The sequence below is a fragment of the Stenella coeruleoalba genome (assembly GCF_951394435.1).
Source record: "Stenella coeruleoalba genome assembly, chromosome: 15".
Classification (NCBI taxonomy): Eukaryota; Metazoa; Chordata; class Mammalia; order Artiodactyla; family Delphinidae; genus Stenella; species Stenella coeruleoalba.
In genome coordinates, this window is record NC_137161.1 from 22,402,025 (window position 1) to 22,414,508 (window position 12,484).

Consider the following 12,484-nt stretch of genomic DNA (forward strand, 5'->3'; position numbering starts at 1 on the left):
GACCCGTGAGATGACTCACATGGAATGTCTTTGTAAACTGTGAAGCCCCATGCTGCCATGCAATGCCACGCTATTATTAGCGGTAGTGTGAGCTCATGTCTGGCCCTCCGGCCCAGCGTGGACCAAAAGACTCTTCCTGGCCAGTTCCCTCAGGATTCCTGGGAACCAATCCACTTCAGGGAGCGGGTCTGCCCCTGAGAGGCTGATTCCTGCAGGCTGACCTCATGGGTCATTAGAGGATGTGAGGGAGGATGGACAGAGGTGTACTTGTGGGCAGGGAGTGGGTGGGTGAGCTGAGGTTCGAGAGACCCTGCCTATCCTCCTGAGGTGGCATGGGGGTCTGAGGCCTGGAGCAGCCTAGGCTCTCCCTGACTCTTTGCAGCTGACGTGGGGCTGGGATCAGGAGGGCCTGCCCTCTCTGGGCTGTGAGAGAGGCTGGGCAGGGCAGAAGCCATACTCCTTTCATTCATTCATCTACCCACCCATAGACAGTGACGGGTGCCTGCTCCGTCCCATGTCCTGTCCAGGGCTGTGCTGGGGACCAGACACGAGTCAGACCCAGCACCTGCCCTCCCCGCCAGCTCCTGGGGAAGATAGACTTGAAGACGAGCAAATGTGACCTAAAGTTGTTAGCACAAGAAGAATGGAGTTCAGAGCGTGGGGTTTGAATCAGATTGGGGGAGGAGGGAATACTCTGGAAGGATGAGAAAGTTAGCAGTTAGCCTGGCAAAGGCTCTCTAGCAGAGGGAATAGCTCAAGCAACCCTGGGAGTAGAACACACAGTTAAGATGAACTGGCCCAGGGTTACAGGGCTTGTTTGGATTCCAACTCCACCGCTCCTTTGCTTGAGCAGCTCTGGAAAACTTCTGAGCCTCAGTTTCCTCATCTGCAAAGTGGGAACATTTTCCCTACCTACCTCACAGAGCTGGTAAGGGGTCAAACTATTGTGCACGTACTGTGCTTGGACTGGGCCTGGTAATTAGTGAGCTTCCCGATAGGTGGTGACTATTTCTTCGTCGTGGTGTACCTGGACATGGAGGGCAGAGGCAAGACAGAAGTGGGGAGGAGACCCGGGGTGGGTGGGGGGGCGGTGGAAGAGGGGTGTGCTCAGATTCCAGGGTAAGAAGCTTGTACCTAACGCAGAGACCAGTGGGAAAGTGGAGGAGATAGAAAGCTATCTGCTTTTTTTTTTTTCCCCAATAAACAGGTATTACCTCTATAATCAGAGCAAAATAAACATTCTCTGTAAAGGGAAAGGCTGACTACCCTGGCAGCAGCATGGGTGCCCGATCCTGTCCCCCGTCCTCCCCACTCCACTCCCCGTTCTCAGTCCAGGTTAAATAATCAGGGTAAGCTTCAAGGGGAGGAGAGGTTTCCTTGAAGGAGCGGCCGGAGGGGATGGGTTTGGAGGCCTGGCAGGCTGTACCTGATCTGAGCACCTTTGCTCAGCTTCTTCAGTCCAGACTTTCTGACTGTGGCGGGGGGGTGCGGTTTGAGAATCGGGGGCCCCTGGGCTCTGAGGTGGGCACTGCTGGGCAGTGTGGCCTCTTCCTGTCTGCAGTGGGGGATGAAGTCTGGGTTTCCCCACCGACGTTGGGGGGTCTCCGACAACCTTGTTGTATAGCCACTGGGCTGGCGTAGTTCAGTGGTGTTGGCCCCCTCTCTCCGCATTTCCCCGGGGCTGGGGTGAGAGGCTCAGCGGACACTGAGCTGTCTTTTTTTTTTTTTTTTTTTTTAATGGAGGAAACTTTTTTTTAATTAATTAATTTTAAAAAAATTTTTGGCTGCGTTTGGTCTTTGTTGCTGCACACGGTCTTTCTCTAGTTGCGGCGAGCGGGGGCTACTCTTTGTTGCCGTGCACGGGCTTCTCATTGTGGTGGCTTCTCTTGTTGCGGAGCACGGGCTCTAGGCGTACGGGCTTCAGTAGTTGTGGCATGCGGGCTTCAGTAGTTGTGGCTTGAGGGCTCTAGAGCACAGACTCAGTAGTTATGGCACGAGGGCTTAGTTGCTCCGTGTCACGTGGGATCTTCCCGGACCAGGGCTCAAACCCACGTCCCCTGCATTGGCAGGCGGACTCTTAGCCATTGCGCCACCAGGGAAGCCCTACTGAGCTGTCTTTGAAGGGAAGCATGAGCTCCCCACCCACTACCCGCTGGCGATTCCCTACCAGCTCCCTCGGTTGGATCAGACAGTCCCTGGTTGAAGTCCTGGGAGACTGGGAGGCTCAGTGAGGTCCAAGAACCTCTGGAGGGAAGCAGAGTCCTACCTTCAGCCCCCTCCCCATGTCCCAGCAGCCCCTTTCCCAGCCCCCACCTCAGACCCCAAAAGCTCAGCTTCTGCTGCACACATCCCAGCAGACCCAGGCGTGCGGGCTACAATTCAGCCTTTGTGGAGTCACCCTCTCACGTGGACGGTGCCAGGAGGGGCTGACCGCATTCTGCCTGCAGCTGGGACAAGCCCCCGAGAGGTCTGGGCCCCCCTTGGCCTCCACGGAGAGATGGAGCTGGCATGAATGCAACATCCTGCATTTGCAGAAATGGACTGTGGTGAAGGGCAGGCCTGGAGAGACAGCTGCTCATGTGAGAAAGGTCATTCATTCATTCACTTCTTCAATAGATGCTTATTGAGACCCCGCTCTGTGCCAGGCTCTGGGCTGAGGACTTGTGTGCTGAGACATGTGACTCTTGCCCATTTAAGGAAAGAGACTGGAAGGAAGGGACTTCCCTGGTGGCACAATGGTTAAGAACCTGCCTGCCAATGCAGGGGACGCGGGTTCGAGCCCTGGTCCGGGAAGATCCCACACGCCGTGGAACAACTAAGCCCGTGTGCCACAACTACTGAGCCTGAGCTCTAGAGCCTGTGAGCCACAACTACCGAAGCCTGTGTGCCTAGAGCCCGTGCTCCGAAACAAGAGAAGCCACCGCAATGTGAAGCCCGTGCACCGCAATGAAGAGTAGCCCCTTCTCGCTGCAACTAGAGAAAGCCTGCATGCAGCAAAGAAGACCCAATGCAGCCAAAAAATAAATTAAAAAAAAAAAAAAAAGACTGGAAGGAAACACCCTGCATTAGAGTCACTCAGGGGCCCCCATTTCCAGGGTTTCGGATTCAGGAGTTCTCAGTCAGGGCGTGAGGATTTCTGGCAAGTCCCCCACCAGTGTTGCTAATGCTGCTGGTCCAGGGACCACACTTTGAGAACCACTGTGATTCAAGACCAGGTGGAGGAATGATGAGTGGTTTATGTTTTCTGTTTTCAAAACTGTCTTTATGACCGTCATTTACTTTTTTTAATAATTTTTTTTATGATTAACATTTTTTAAAATTTATTTATTTATTTAGTTTTGGCTGCGTTGGGTCTTCGTTGCTGCATGCAGGCTTTCTCTAGTTGCAGTGAGCAGGGGCTACTCTTCGTTGCGGTGCACGGGCTTCACATTGCGGTGGCTTCTCTTGTTGCGGAGCATGGGCTCCAGGTGCGCGGGCTTCAGCAGTAGTGGCACGTGGGCTCAGTAGTTGTGGCGCATGGGCTCTAGAGCGCAGGCTCAGTAGCTGTGGCGCACGGGCTTAGTTGCTCTGCGGCATGTGGGATCTTCCCGGACCAGGGCTCTAACCTGTGCCCCCTGCATTGGCAGGTGGATTCTTAACCACTGAGCCACCGGGGAAGTCCCGTCATTTACTTTTATAAACAGAAAAATCAGTTTTAAAAAAAAATATTTATTTGGCTGCATCGGGTCTTAGTTACGGCACGCGGGATCCTCGTTGCAGCATGCAGAATCTTTTCTTTTTTTGCGCATGCGGGCTCTTCGTTGCGGCACATGGGCTTCTCTCTAGTTGTGGCACTTGGGCTCTAGAGTGCGCGGCCTTAGTTGCGGTGCGCGGACTCTCTAATTGTGGCACATGGGCTTAATTGCCCCACGGCATGTGGAATCTTAGTTCCCCAACCAGGGATCGAACCCGCATCCCCTGCATTGGAAGGCGGCTTCTTAACCATGGGACTACCAGGGAAGTCCCGAAAAAATCAGTTATTTAAAAGTTAGAAAAATAAGCGGTCGCCAAAAATGACTCCAGTGCCCTGGGTGTGGTCCTGTGTTGTGGGCTGTCACCTCCCATGATCTAAATGTCATACATCTTTTTTTTTTTTTTTTTTTTGCGGTACACGGGCCTCTCACTGTTGTGGCCTCCCCTGTTGCGAAGCACAGGCTCCGGACGCGCAGGCTCAATGGCCATGGCTCACGGACCCAGCCGCTACGTGGCATGTGGGATCTTCCCGGACCGGGGCATGAACCCGTGTCCCCTGCATCGGCAGGCGGACTCTCAACCACTGCGCCACCAGGGAAGCCCTCATACATCTTTTAATGTAGCCCAGCATCATCAGCTTGTGCATCCCCTGCACTTCCCTTTGGCTCACCCTGCACTTTGGGTCCACTCCGACCCCCAAATCCTCCCTGTCAACATGTTCTGTAAATAGTATGGTGAGGATTTGGACATAGGCCCATCTGGAGGCTGGTTTAGCTTGGATTTAGCCAACTGGCCCACACTTCCTTAGTGCCGTTTCCTTTATGCTCCCTTAATCTCGCCAGCTGAAATGCGTGTGGACCCCTCACTTCCTCATTCCTTTAACTGGTGTGATCATTGACTGTCCCACTTCCTCCTTCTCCACTTTTAGTTCTGTCTGCTTGGCATGGGGGGGAGGCTGCGTCTGTGTATACATTGGGGTAGAGGTGGGGTTCCTGATGAGGGGACCATTCCGCTGCAGCTTGATGTAGGCAGAATCATTCACTTTGCGGGGTGCTGCTGAACACCCCCCCCCCCAACTAGGAGCGAGGCTGTGGTGCCAGGTGGGAATCAAACCCTTCAGTTGCTGGTGGGAATGGGACAGTATCTGTTGTGGTTGAGAGAAGCAGATACCCTGTCATCCCCTCTGTCTTCCTTTCCTGTGTTCAGAACCATTTGAGAAATAGTCCCAGGAGTAACTGGGTGCAGATGGATATAAAAACCTCCGTGAACTTTCATACTAAAAACCAGCCTGAAGGTGCCACTTCCTAAACCTGAATTAAGCCAACCCATCCAGTCTCAGGGGCGCTGGGAACCGCAGGCCATTCCTCCGTAGGGAGCCACCCATTTTCTTTGGGGAAAGGGAGGCTCAGAGGGCTGGTGAACCCAGCTCTCCAGATGTGGTCCCTCTCCAGAGCCTGCACAGTGGTTGGTTGGTTTGCTTCTTGGACCCACCCCGCTTTCCCATCAGCACCATTTCTAGGTGCTTTCTGTGACTCCTTTGGGATGCCTTTGGCAGGTCATTCATCTCCTGTGACTCGGTTTCTCTTTTTTTTTTTCTTTTGCGGTACGTGGGCCTCTCACTGCTGTGGCCTCTCCCGTTGCGGAGCACAGGCTCTGGACGCGCAGGCTCAGCGGCCATGGCTCACGGGCCCAGCCGCTCCGCGGCATGTGGGATCTTCCTGGACCGGGGCACGAACCCGTGTCCCCTGCATCGGCCTGCGGACTCTCAACCACTGTGCCACCAGGGAAGCCCATCGGTTTCTCTTTTTAGTGTACAATTTTATTTAATCCGTTCCATCACACTAAGGGCAGATATTATTATTTCCATTTGTGACTCAGCTTTCGTACCTGCTGTTAGACATAGTAATCATCCATTTCTTCTCCTGGGTCTCCCCACTCATCCCCCTACACTCTGTGGCTAATGATTGTTTCGCGTTGGTATGTCTTTTTGTGATTGTTTACATAACAAGACATGCCTCCGTGCACTCAGTATTTGTTGGGAGCCTGCAGGATGCTGGGCCCTGTGCTGGGTGTGGGGCATACAGCAGGGAGTGAGGTAGACGTGGGGAAGCCCCCCAGGCACTCACGGTCTCTCTGGGAGACAAACTCTTAAATGAAGAATTGCTGATATACCCATGATAACAAAGGGGAAGTGAAGGACATCTGGGAGTTGATGACAGAGGTGGTCAGGAGCTGCCCTGAGGAAGTGAGGTCATCCCCCTCAACCCCCTCCACTTAAAACCCAGACTCAGATTCTTTACTCAACCCTTCAAGGCCCTGGATGGCTGACCCCTGTCAGTTTCCCCAGCCTCAACTGACCCCTGTAGCTACCCTGGCTGCCTTGCTGTATCTTGACGCACTGAGCTCTTTCCTGCCTCTGGGCCTTTGCACACACTGCTCCCTGCCTCTCTCTCTGCATGGCTGTTCCTTCTTGCCTCAGCTCAAAGGTCCCTTGAGAGGCGGCCTCCCCGACCTCGTCCTCTAACATAGCACCTTCCCCCATTACTCTTTCATATTACCCAGGTGTTTTGGTTCTGGTTTTTTGGGTTTTTGTCTTCCCAGCTCTTAACAGTATCTGAGGGGTTTTTTTATCTTTCAGTGTACTGTGTGTCTTGCCAATGAGACTTGGGGCTCCATGCAGACAATACAGAAAGGGCCACGTTTGTCTTGGTCACCACTCTCCTTCCCCACCCCCTGTGCCTGCACAGAGCCTGGTACACAGTTGGTGTTCATAAATGCTTGTTGAATGAGCCTCTTCTCTTCCCCAGTGTATTACTTCCCTATTGCTGCTATAATAAGTTACCGCGAATTTGACTTAAAACAATCCCAGGGCTTCCCTGATGGCGCAGTGGTTGAGAGTCCGCCCGCCGATACAGAGGATACGGGTTCATGCTCCGGTCCGGGAAGATCCCACATGCCGCAGAGCGGCTAGGCCCGTGAGCCACGGCCGCTGAGCCTGCGCGTCCGGAGCCTGTGCTCTGCACCGGGAGAGGCCACAACAGTGAGAGGCCCGCGTACAGCAAAAAAAACAAAAACAAAAACAATCCCAGGTTATTATCTTATAATTCTGGAGGTCAGAAGTCTGAAAGCCAAGGTGTTGTCAGGACTCCATCCCTGTAAAGGCTCTGGGGAGAATCCATTCTCTTTCCTGCTTCTAGAGGCTGCCTGCATTCCCCGGTTCATGGCCCTTTCTCCGTCTTCAACATACATCACCCCAACCTCTGCCACATCGCCCTCTCCCGCTCTGAGCCCCTTGCCTCCCTCTTATACGGATGCTTGTAATTACACTGGGCCCACCCAGATAATCCAGCAAAATTTCCCAATCTCAAGATCCTTGACTTAATCACATTTGCAAAATCCCTTTGCCAGGTAAGGTAACATTCACAGATTCTGGGAATTAGGACATGGGCATCTTGGGGGCCCATTACGCGGTCTGCCACACCCAGGCCCCCTGAGGTGTGCCTGGGACAGCATCGAGTGTGCCCTGCACTCCAGTACCCTGGCCACTGCCATAGGGCCCAGCGACCTGACCTCTCCTTCCCTCTGCAGGACGAGATTGAGGAGCTGCGGGCAGAGATGCTGGAGATGCGGGACGTCTATATGGAGGAGGATGTGTACCAGCTGCAGGAGCTGCGGCAGCAGCTGGACCAGGCCAGCAAGACCTGTCGCATCCTGCAGTACCGGCTGCGCAAGGCTGAGCGCCGCAGCCTCCGCGCTGCCCAGACTGGCCAGGTGGACGGCGAGCTCATCCGTGGCCTGGAGCAGGACGTCAAGGTAAGCCCAGGGCCCTCCCAACCCTCACAGGTGCCCTTTCTGGGGGGTCGGACCATGAGCCTGAGTGCCCAGGTCAGCTCCCTCCTCATGTGTCCTTGGGCAAGTTCCATCATCTCTTTGGGCCTCAGCATCCTCATCTGTAAAATGGGGATCCCTAGGAACTGACAGGCCGTCTACCACGGTGGTCCCAAAGTGGTATCATAAGATGATACCTACTAACAGCAGCTGCTGTGTGAGTGCGAGCCACACACCTGGTGCTGGGCTCCAAGGTATCCGTGCATAGTCCATGGAGGTTTCTTTCTTGTGCTGATGGAGAGTAGTGAACGTCTGGAGTTGAATAAGGCTGGTTTAAATCTTGGCTCCAATATGCCCTAATTTTATGATTTTGAGAAGTCACCTGTTTCAGTTTCCTCATCTGTAAAACACGTGTAACGGCAGCCCCTGCCTCACAGGGTTCTATGAGGATCAAATGAGATCAGGTAGGTAAGAGGTCACTGTAGGCACTGGAAAAGGTTAGCTAGTAATTCTTCTTCTTCTTCTCATTTTCCGGATGAGGAAAGTGAGTCTCGGAGAAAGGAAGTACCTGTCCAAGTTCACGTGACCCTCCATGGAGCTGGCAGAGCACAGACTTATCGGCCTCCCATGCTTGCTGCCTGACCTTGTTGATCTTGGCCTCAGAGAGCAGGAAAGGGACGGCCTGGAGGCCGGCAGATGGGGCTTCCAGAAGAGAAGTCTGCTCTGCCTGTCTGTATGAGCCCTGGTCTGGGGGCTGAGAACTCCAGGGGACCTGGCGCAGCACCCTGCTCTCAGAACTCAGCCCAGTGTTATCCAGGGATGTAGGAGCTGGGGGGAGGGGCATCTGGCACAGCCTGGGGGACTGTGGAGTCTTCCTGCAGGGGTGACCTCTGAGGTGAGGCCTGAGGTGGAAGAAGGAATGTTGAAGGAAGAGGGCCCCTGTAAGGGGAGGTGAAGAGTGAGCACCAGATCCACACCGGCCTTTGCGTCTCCCATCGTCTTGCATGCGCTGTGGGCACATTGGGATTGTAGGCCTGCTGTACAAGTGAGGAAACAGCTCAGAAAGGTTGTATCTCCAAGGCCAAAGTGTACCTGTACCTAAGAAGGCAGCTCTTGAGATAAATTGTTCTACAAATATTCAAATTCCAGGTACCAGATCGAGAGGGTGTGGGGTGAGGGAGAGCCCTGGAAGCTTAGAGGAATCTGAGTTTGGGGCTTTGGGGCGAAGACACCGAAAAGTCAGCCTTAGATGAGGAAGGGGTGGAGGAAGGCTGGAGCTGGGAGCAGACTAGCTGGCTTGCTCTGTGGGAGGAGCTGAGAGCAGCTGGTGTGTGTGTGTAGAATGGGGAGGGGGGGAGGCCCTCTGGAGTCTGGGCGGAAGGGAGCGGCCCCTTCTGTTGGGATTTGAACTAGCCAATCAGCAGCTGGCTTGGCCCCTTCCCTCCCTCCTGTCCCCGTGCCTGCAGCTGGAGCGCTGAGCTCATCCGCACAGAGAGCTTTGGCCGCCTCTCTGTGTCCCAGGTGCTGGGATGTTCTGGGGCATTTTTTGGAGGCTTTCAGAACGCTGACTTCCCTGGCATTGCCTGGGAGGGCTTGAGAGACCCAAGTGTGGAGGGAGCTGGAGGCTGCCTGGGAGGGTATCCCCGGGGGCCCTCCGACTCGCCGTGCCAGCAAGAGTAGACAGGCGTGAGGCCGCCTCTTAGAGTCTCAGTTTCCCCTTCTGTTAAAAGGAGGGCTTCGAGCAGCTGAATCTCCGGGGCTTTTGCAGCCCCAGTGGTTTAAGCAAGCAGGTAGATTACTGGTGAGGGTGCCATGAAAGAAACCTCAGGCCTCGGCCCTCCCTCTCCCTCACCCCCACCCCCAGGCTCTCTCACTGTCTCCTGGTTCTCACAGCCGGCAGGACCCACAGACGCTCAGCAGGAACATTGTCCAGCATGAGGAGGGCAGGGGTGGGGAGGGGGAGAGACCTGCTCTACCACTTGCTTGCTGTGTGGCTTTGGGAAAGCTCCTTGACAGCCCTGAGCCTCAGTTTCCCCATGTGGAAAATGGAGATGCAACAAGTCTCTACCTGTAGAGATTTTTGTGAGGCTAAAATGAAATAGCTCAAGTAAAGAGCGTGCTGAGCACGGAGTCCGGCTCGGGATGCTCCCTCAGCAAATGAGCAGATGTTGCTTGGCGCGTTACTGTTCAGGAGGAGAACTTAAAAGGCACTAGTGGGACAAATGGCTGGACCACGGTGGAGAAGGGGGCCAGAATCTCTACCTCCCTGGGTAGATAAGTGTAGCCTGGAGGTTTGTTCACCATGGAGATTCCCGGGCCCCACCCTCAGGGCTTGGGATCCTGTAGGAGGGCGTCAGGTCCCGGGAATCAGGGATGAAAATTCCCACCTGAAGGGACTCTTGTGGGAGGCCCGAGGACACACCGGTAAAACAATTCTTAGAAATAGATGTTGCTGAAGAAAAAGTTCTGGCTTTGGGTTTAATCCCTGGGTGACCTGAGCAGGTTACTTTCTCTCTTTGATCCTCAGTTTCCTCATCTGTACAATGCAGGTAACATTCCCACCCTCCCGGGGTTCCTGGGAGGGTTTCGCCACACAGGACCCAGATGCTGCCTGGACAGGGGGTGCTCCTTAGTGACGGTTTCTATCCCACACCCTGGGGATTCAGAGTGACAGAGACCCCTTAAAGCTTTAGGCCCAGGAGCCAAGGGGCCCATGAGCGAGGTGGCTGTGGCCTGGAGGCTGCTGGCTGCATTCGGCAGGAGCCAGACCCCAGCGCTGTAACAGTGACCTCATGGCTGACAGCATTTGTTTGTGCTTTGGGGATTTGCCCTGGTTTCCAGAAGCTGCAGCTGCTTCACCTCCTGTAGTATCTCAGCCCCCCACCCTTGGGGGTAGTTGGAAGGATCATGAGGGGATCAAATGCGACAGGCAGGTGGGGCCCCGTGAGCCCCTGACACAGTGAGCCCACTGTTGCACTTATTTTTAAGACTCTTATTATTGATATTAATATAATGTGTCTTCAGGCTTCAGGCCAACAGCGGCTCAGACTGAGAGCAAGACTCCAGAGTTGACCCACCTGCTTTCAGACCTTGGTTCTGTAGCTTCCTGGCTGTGTGGCCTCGGGCAAATGACCTTTTCTTTCTGAGCCTCAGAGTGGGGATGATATTCAAAGCACGTTCCCAGGGGATGAAAGGCATGTGGTGGGTGCATGGGGAGCGACAGCTGATTCTGCCTGATTACCTGGGAGAGCCAGGGGGCCCAGGACCACTGAGGCTCAGAGAGAGAAAGGGAGAGGCGCAGGCAACCAGGCTCCTGCCCTCCAGGCATGCATGCTCTTTGCTCTGTGGACCTCCATCAGGGGCACAGGGCTCTGTGGGGATCTGAGATTAAGGGCTCTTTTGTCCACACTGGAATTCTGTAAGCTGCCTGGGGCTAGGCCTTCTTAACAGAGCACCCCTGGGGGTAGAAAGCAGTTGGAGAAGGGGGTTCCATGCATGATGGGGCAGAAGGCAACTGGGGACTCACGGAAGGGATGAAATCCATAGAGTCACTCATGAACCCAAGAGGATCCAGGAATCCACATGGATCATGGCTTCTTGGTGGGGAGTGGGTCACCTGCCCAGGTCAAGGCCATGGTGGGGACGGAGTGAACCCCAGGTGGAGAGGAGCTGGCCCAGGTGGGAGCATAGTTAGGAGAGAAGCCCCCACTCCTCCCAGCAGCTGATCCCGCATCCCAGTCAGGGACACAGCCCTCTCTGGACATCTGGGGGTGTGGGCAGTTGGGGGGAGCACCCCCCGCCAAACTAGGGCATGTGCAGCTCCCCATGTTTCAGTCATTCACTCCTTCATTCCCCTCCCTTTTTGCTTGCTGGGATCTTGGATTTGTTTGTTCATCCAACAAGCATTTATTAGGCACTTAGTGTGTGCCAGACCCTGTGAGATATGAAGGAGCCCCGGCATGGCCTGGGGCCTGGAACTCTGTGCTCCACCACTCCTGCCCCCAGGGGCTACGCAGATGAATGAATGAATAAATGAATGAATGAATGGAGTATTGGTCAGGACAGGGACTCACTGGGTGACCTAATAGCCTAAAACCTGGGACCTGGGGCTGAACACCCAGACACTAAACTCAAGAGTGAGGTTGTGGGGTGTTGGGCCAACCTGGATTGAAATCAGTGCACAGAGGTGAAGCAGTAATCTTGACAATGCATTAAAAATCATACTTTTGAGCACCTGCTATGTTCCAGCCACCAGCCCAAGCACTATGTCTTTTTTTTTTAATTTTTGAATTTTATTTTATTTATTTTTTTTTACAGCAGGTTCTTGTTAGTTATCTATTTTATACACATCAGTGTATACATGTCAATCCCAATCTCCCAGTTCATCCCACCACCACCCCACCCCCAGCCGCTTTACCCCCTGGTGCCCATACATTTGTTCTCTACATCTGTGTCTCTATTTCTGCCCTGCAAACCGGTTCATCTGTGCCATTTTTCTAGGTTCCACATATACGCGTTAACATACGATATTTGTTTTTCTCTTTCTGACTTACTTCACTCTGTATGACAGTCTCTAGATCCATCCACATCTCTACAAATGACCCAATTTCATTCCTTTTTATGGCTGAGTAATATTCCATTGTAATATATGTACCACGTCCTCTTTATCCATTCGTCTGTCGATGGGCGTTTAGGTTGCTTCCATGACCTGGCTATTGTAAGTGGTGCTGCAATGAACATTGGGGTGCATGTGTCTTTTTGAATTATGGTTTTCTCTGGGTATATGCCCAGTAGTGGGATTCCAAGTGCTATGTCTTTTATTCCTCACAGCAGGCCTCGTGACTAGGCTATATCAACACCCTTTTACTGATGACGAAACCGAGACTTCAAATGGTTAAATAACCTGTCCTGGGTCACACACCCA

The 12,484-nt window shown here is 53.7% G+C and overlaps 1 protein-coding gene across 3 annotated transcripts in view; it reads left to right on the top strand.

The window, feature by feature from the left end:
- The window catches only part of MTCL2 (microtubule crosslinking factor 2), a 68,558-nt gene that overhangs the window by 13,963 nt on the left and 42,111 nt on the right, over window positions 1-12,484 (top strand). For all 3 annotated transcript variants that reach the window (XR_013831683.1, XM_079945874.1, XM_079945875.1), the window contains exon 2: window positions 7,321-7,545. Coding sequence is in view for 2 of the 3 variants with exons in the window: in XM_079945874.1 (XP_079802000.1) it covers window positions 7,321-7,545 (225 nt within the window). In the remaining variant the exon portion in view is untranslated. The remainder of the gene's footprint in view (window positions 1-7,320; window positions 7,546-12,484) is intronic.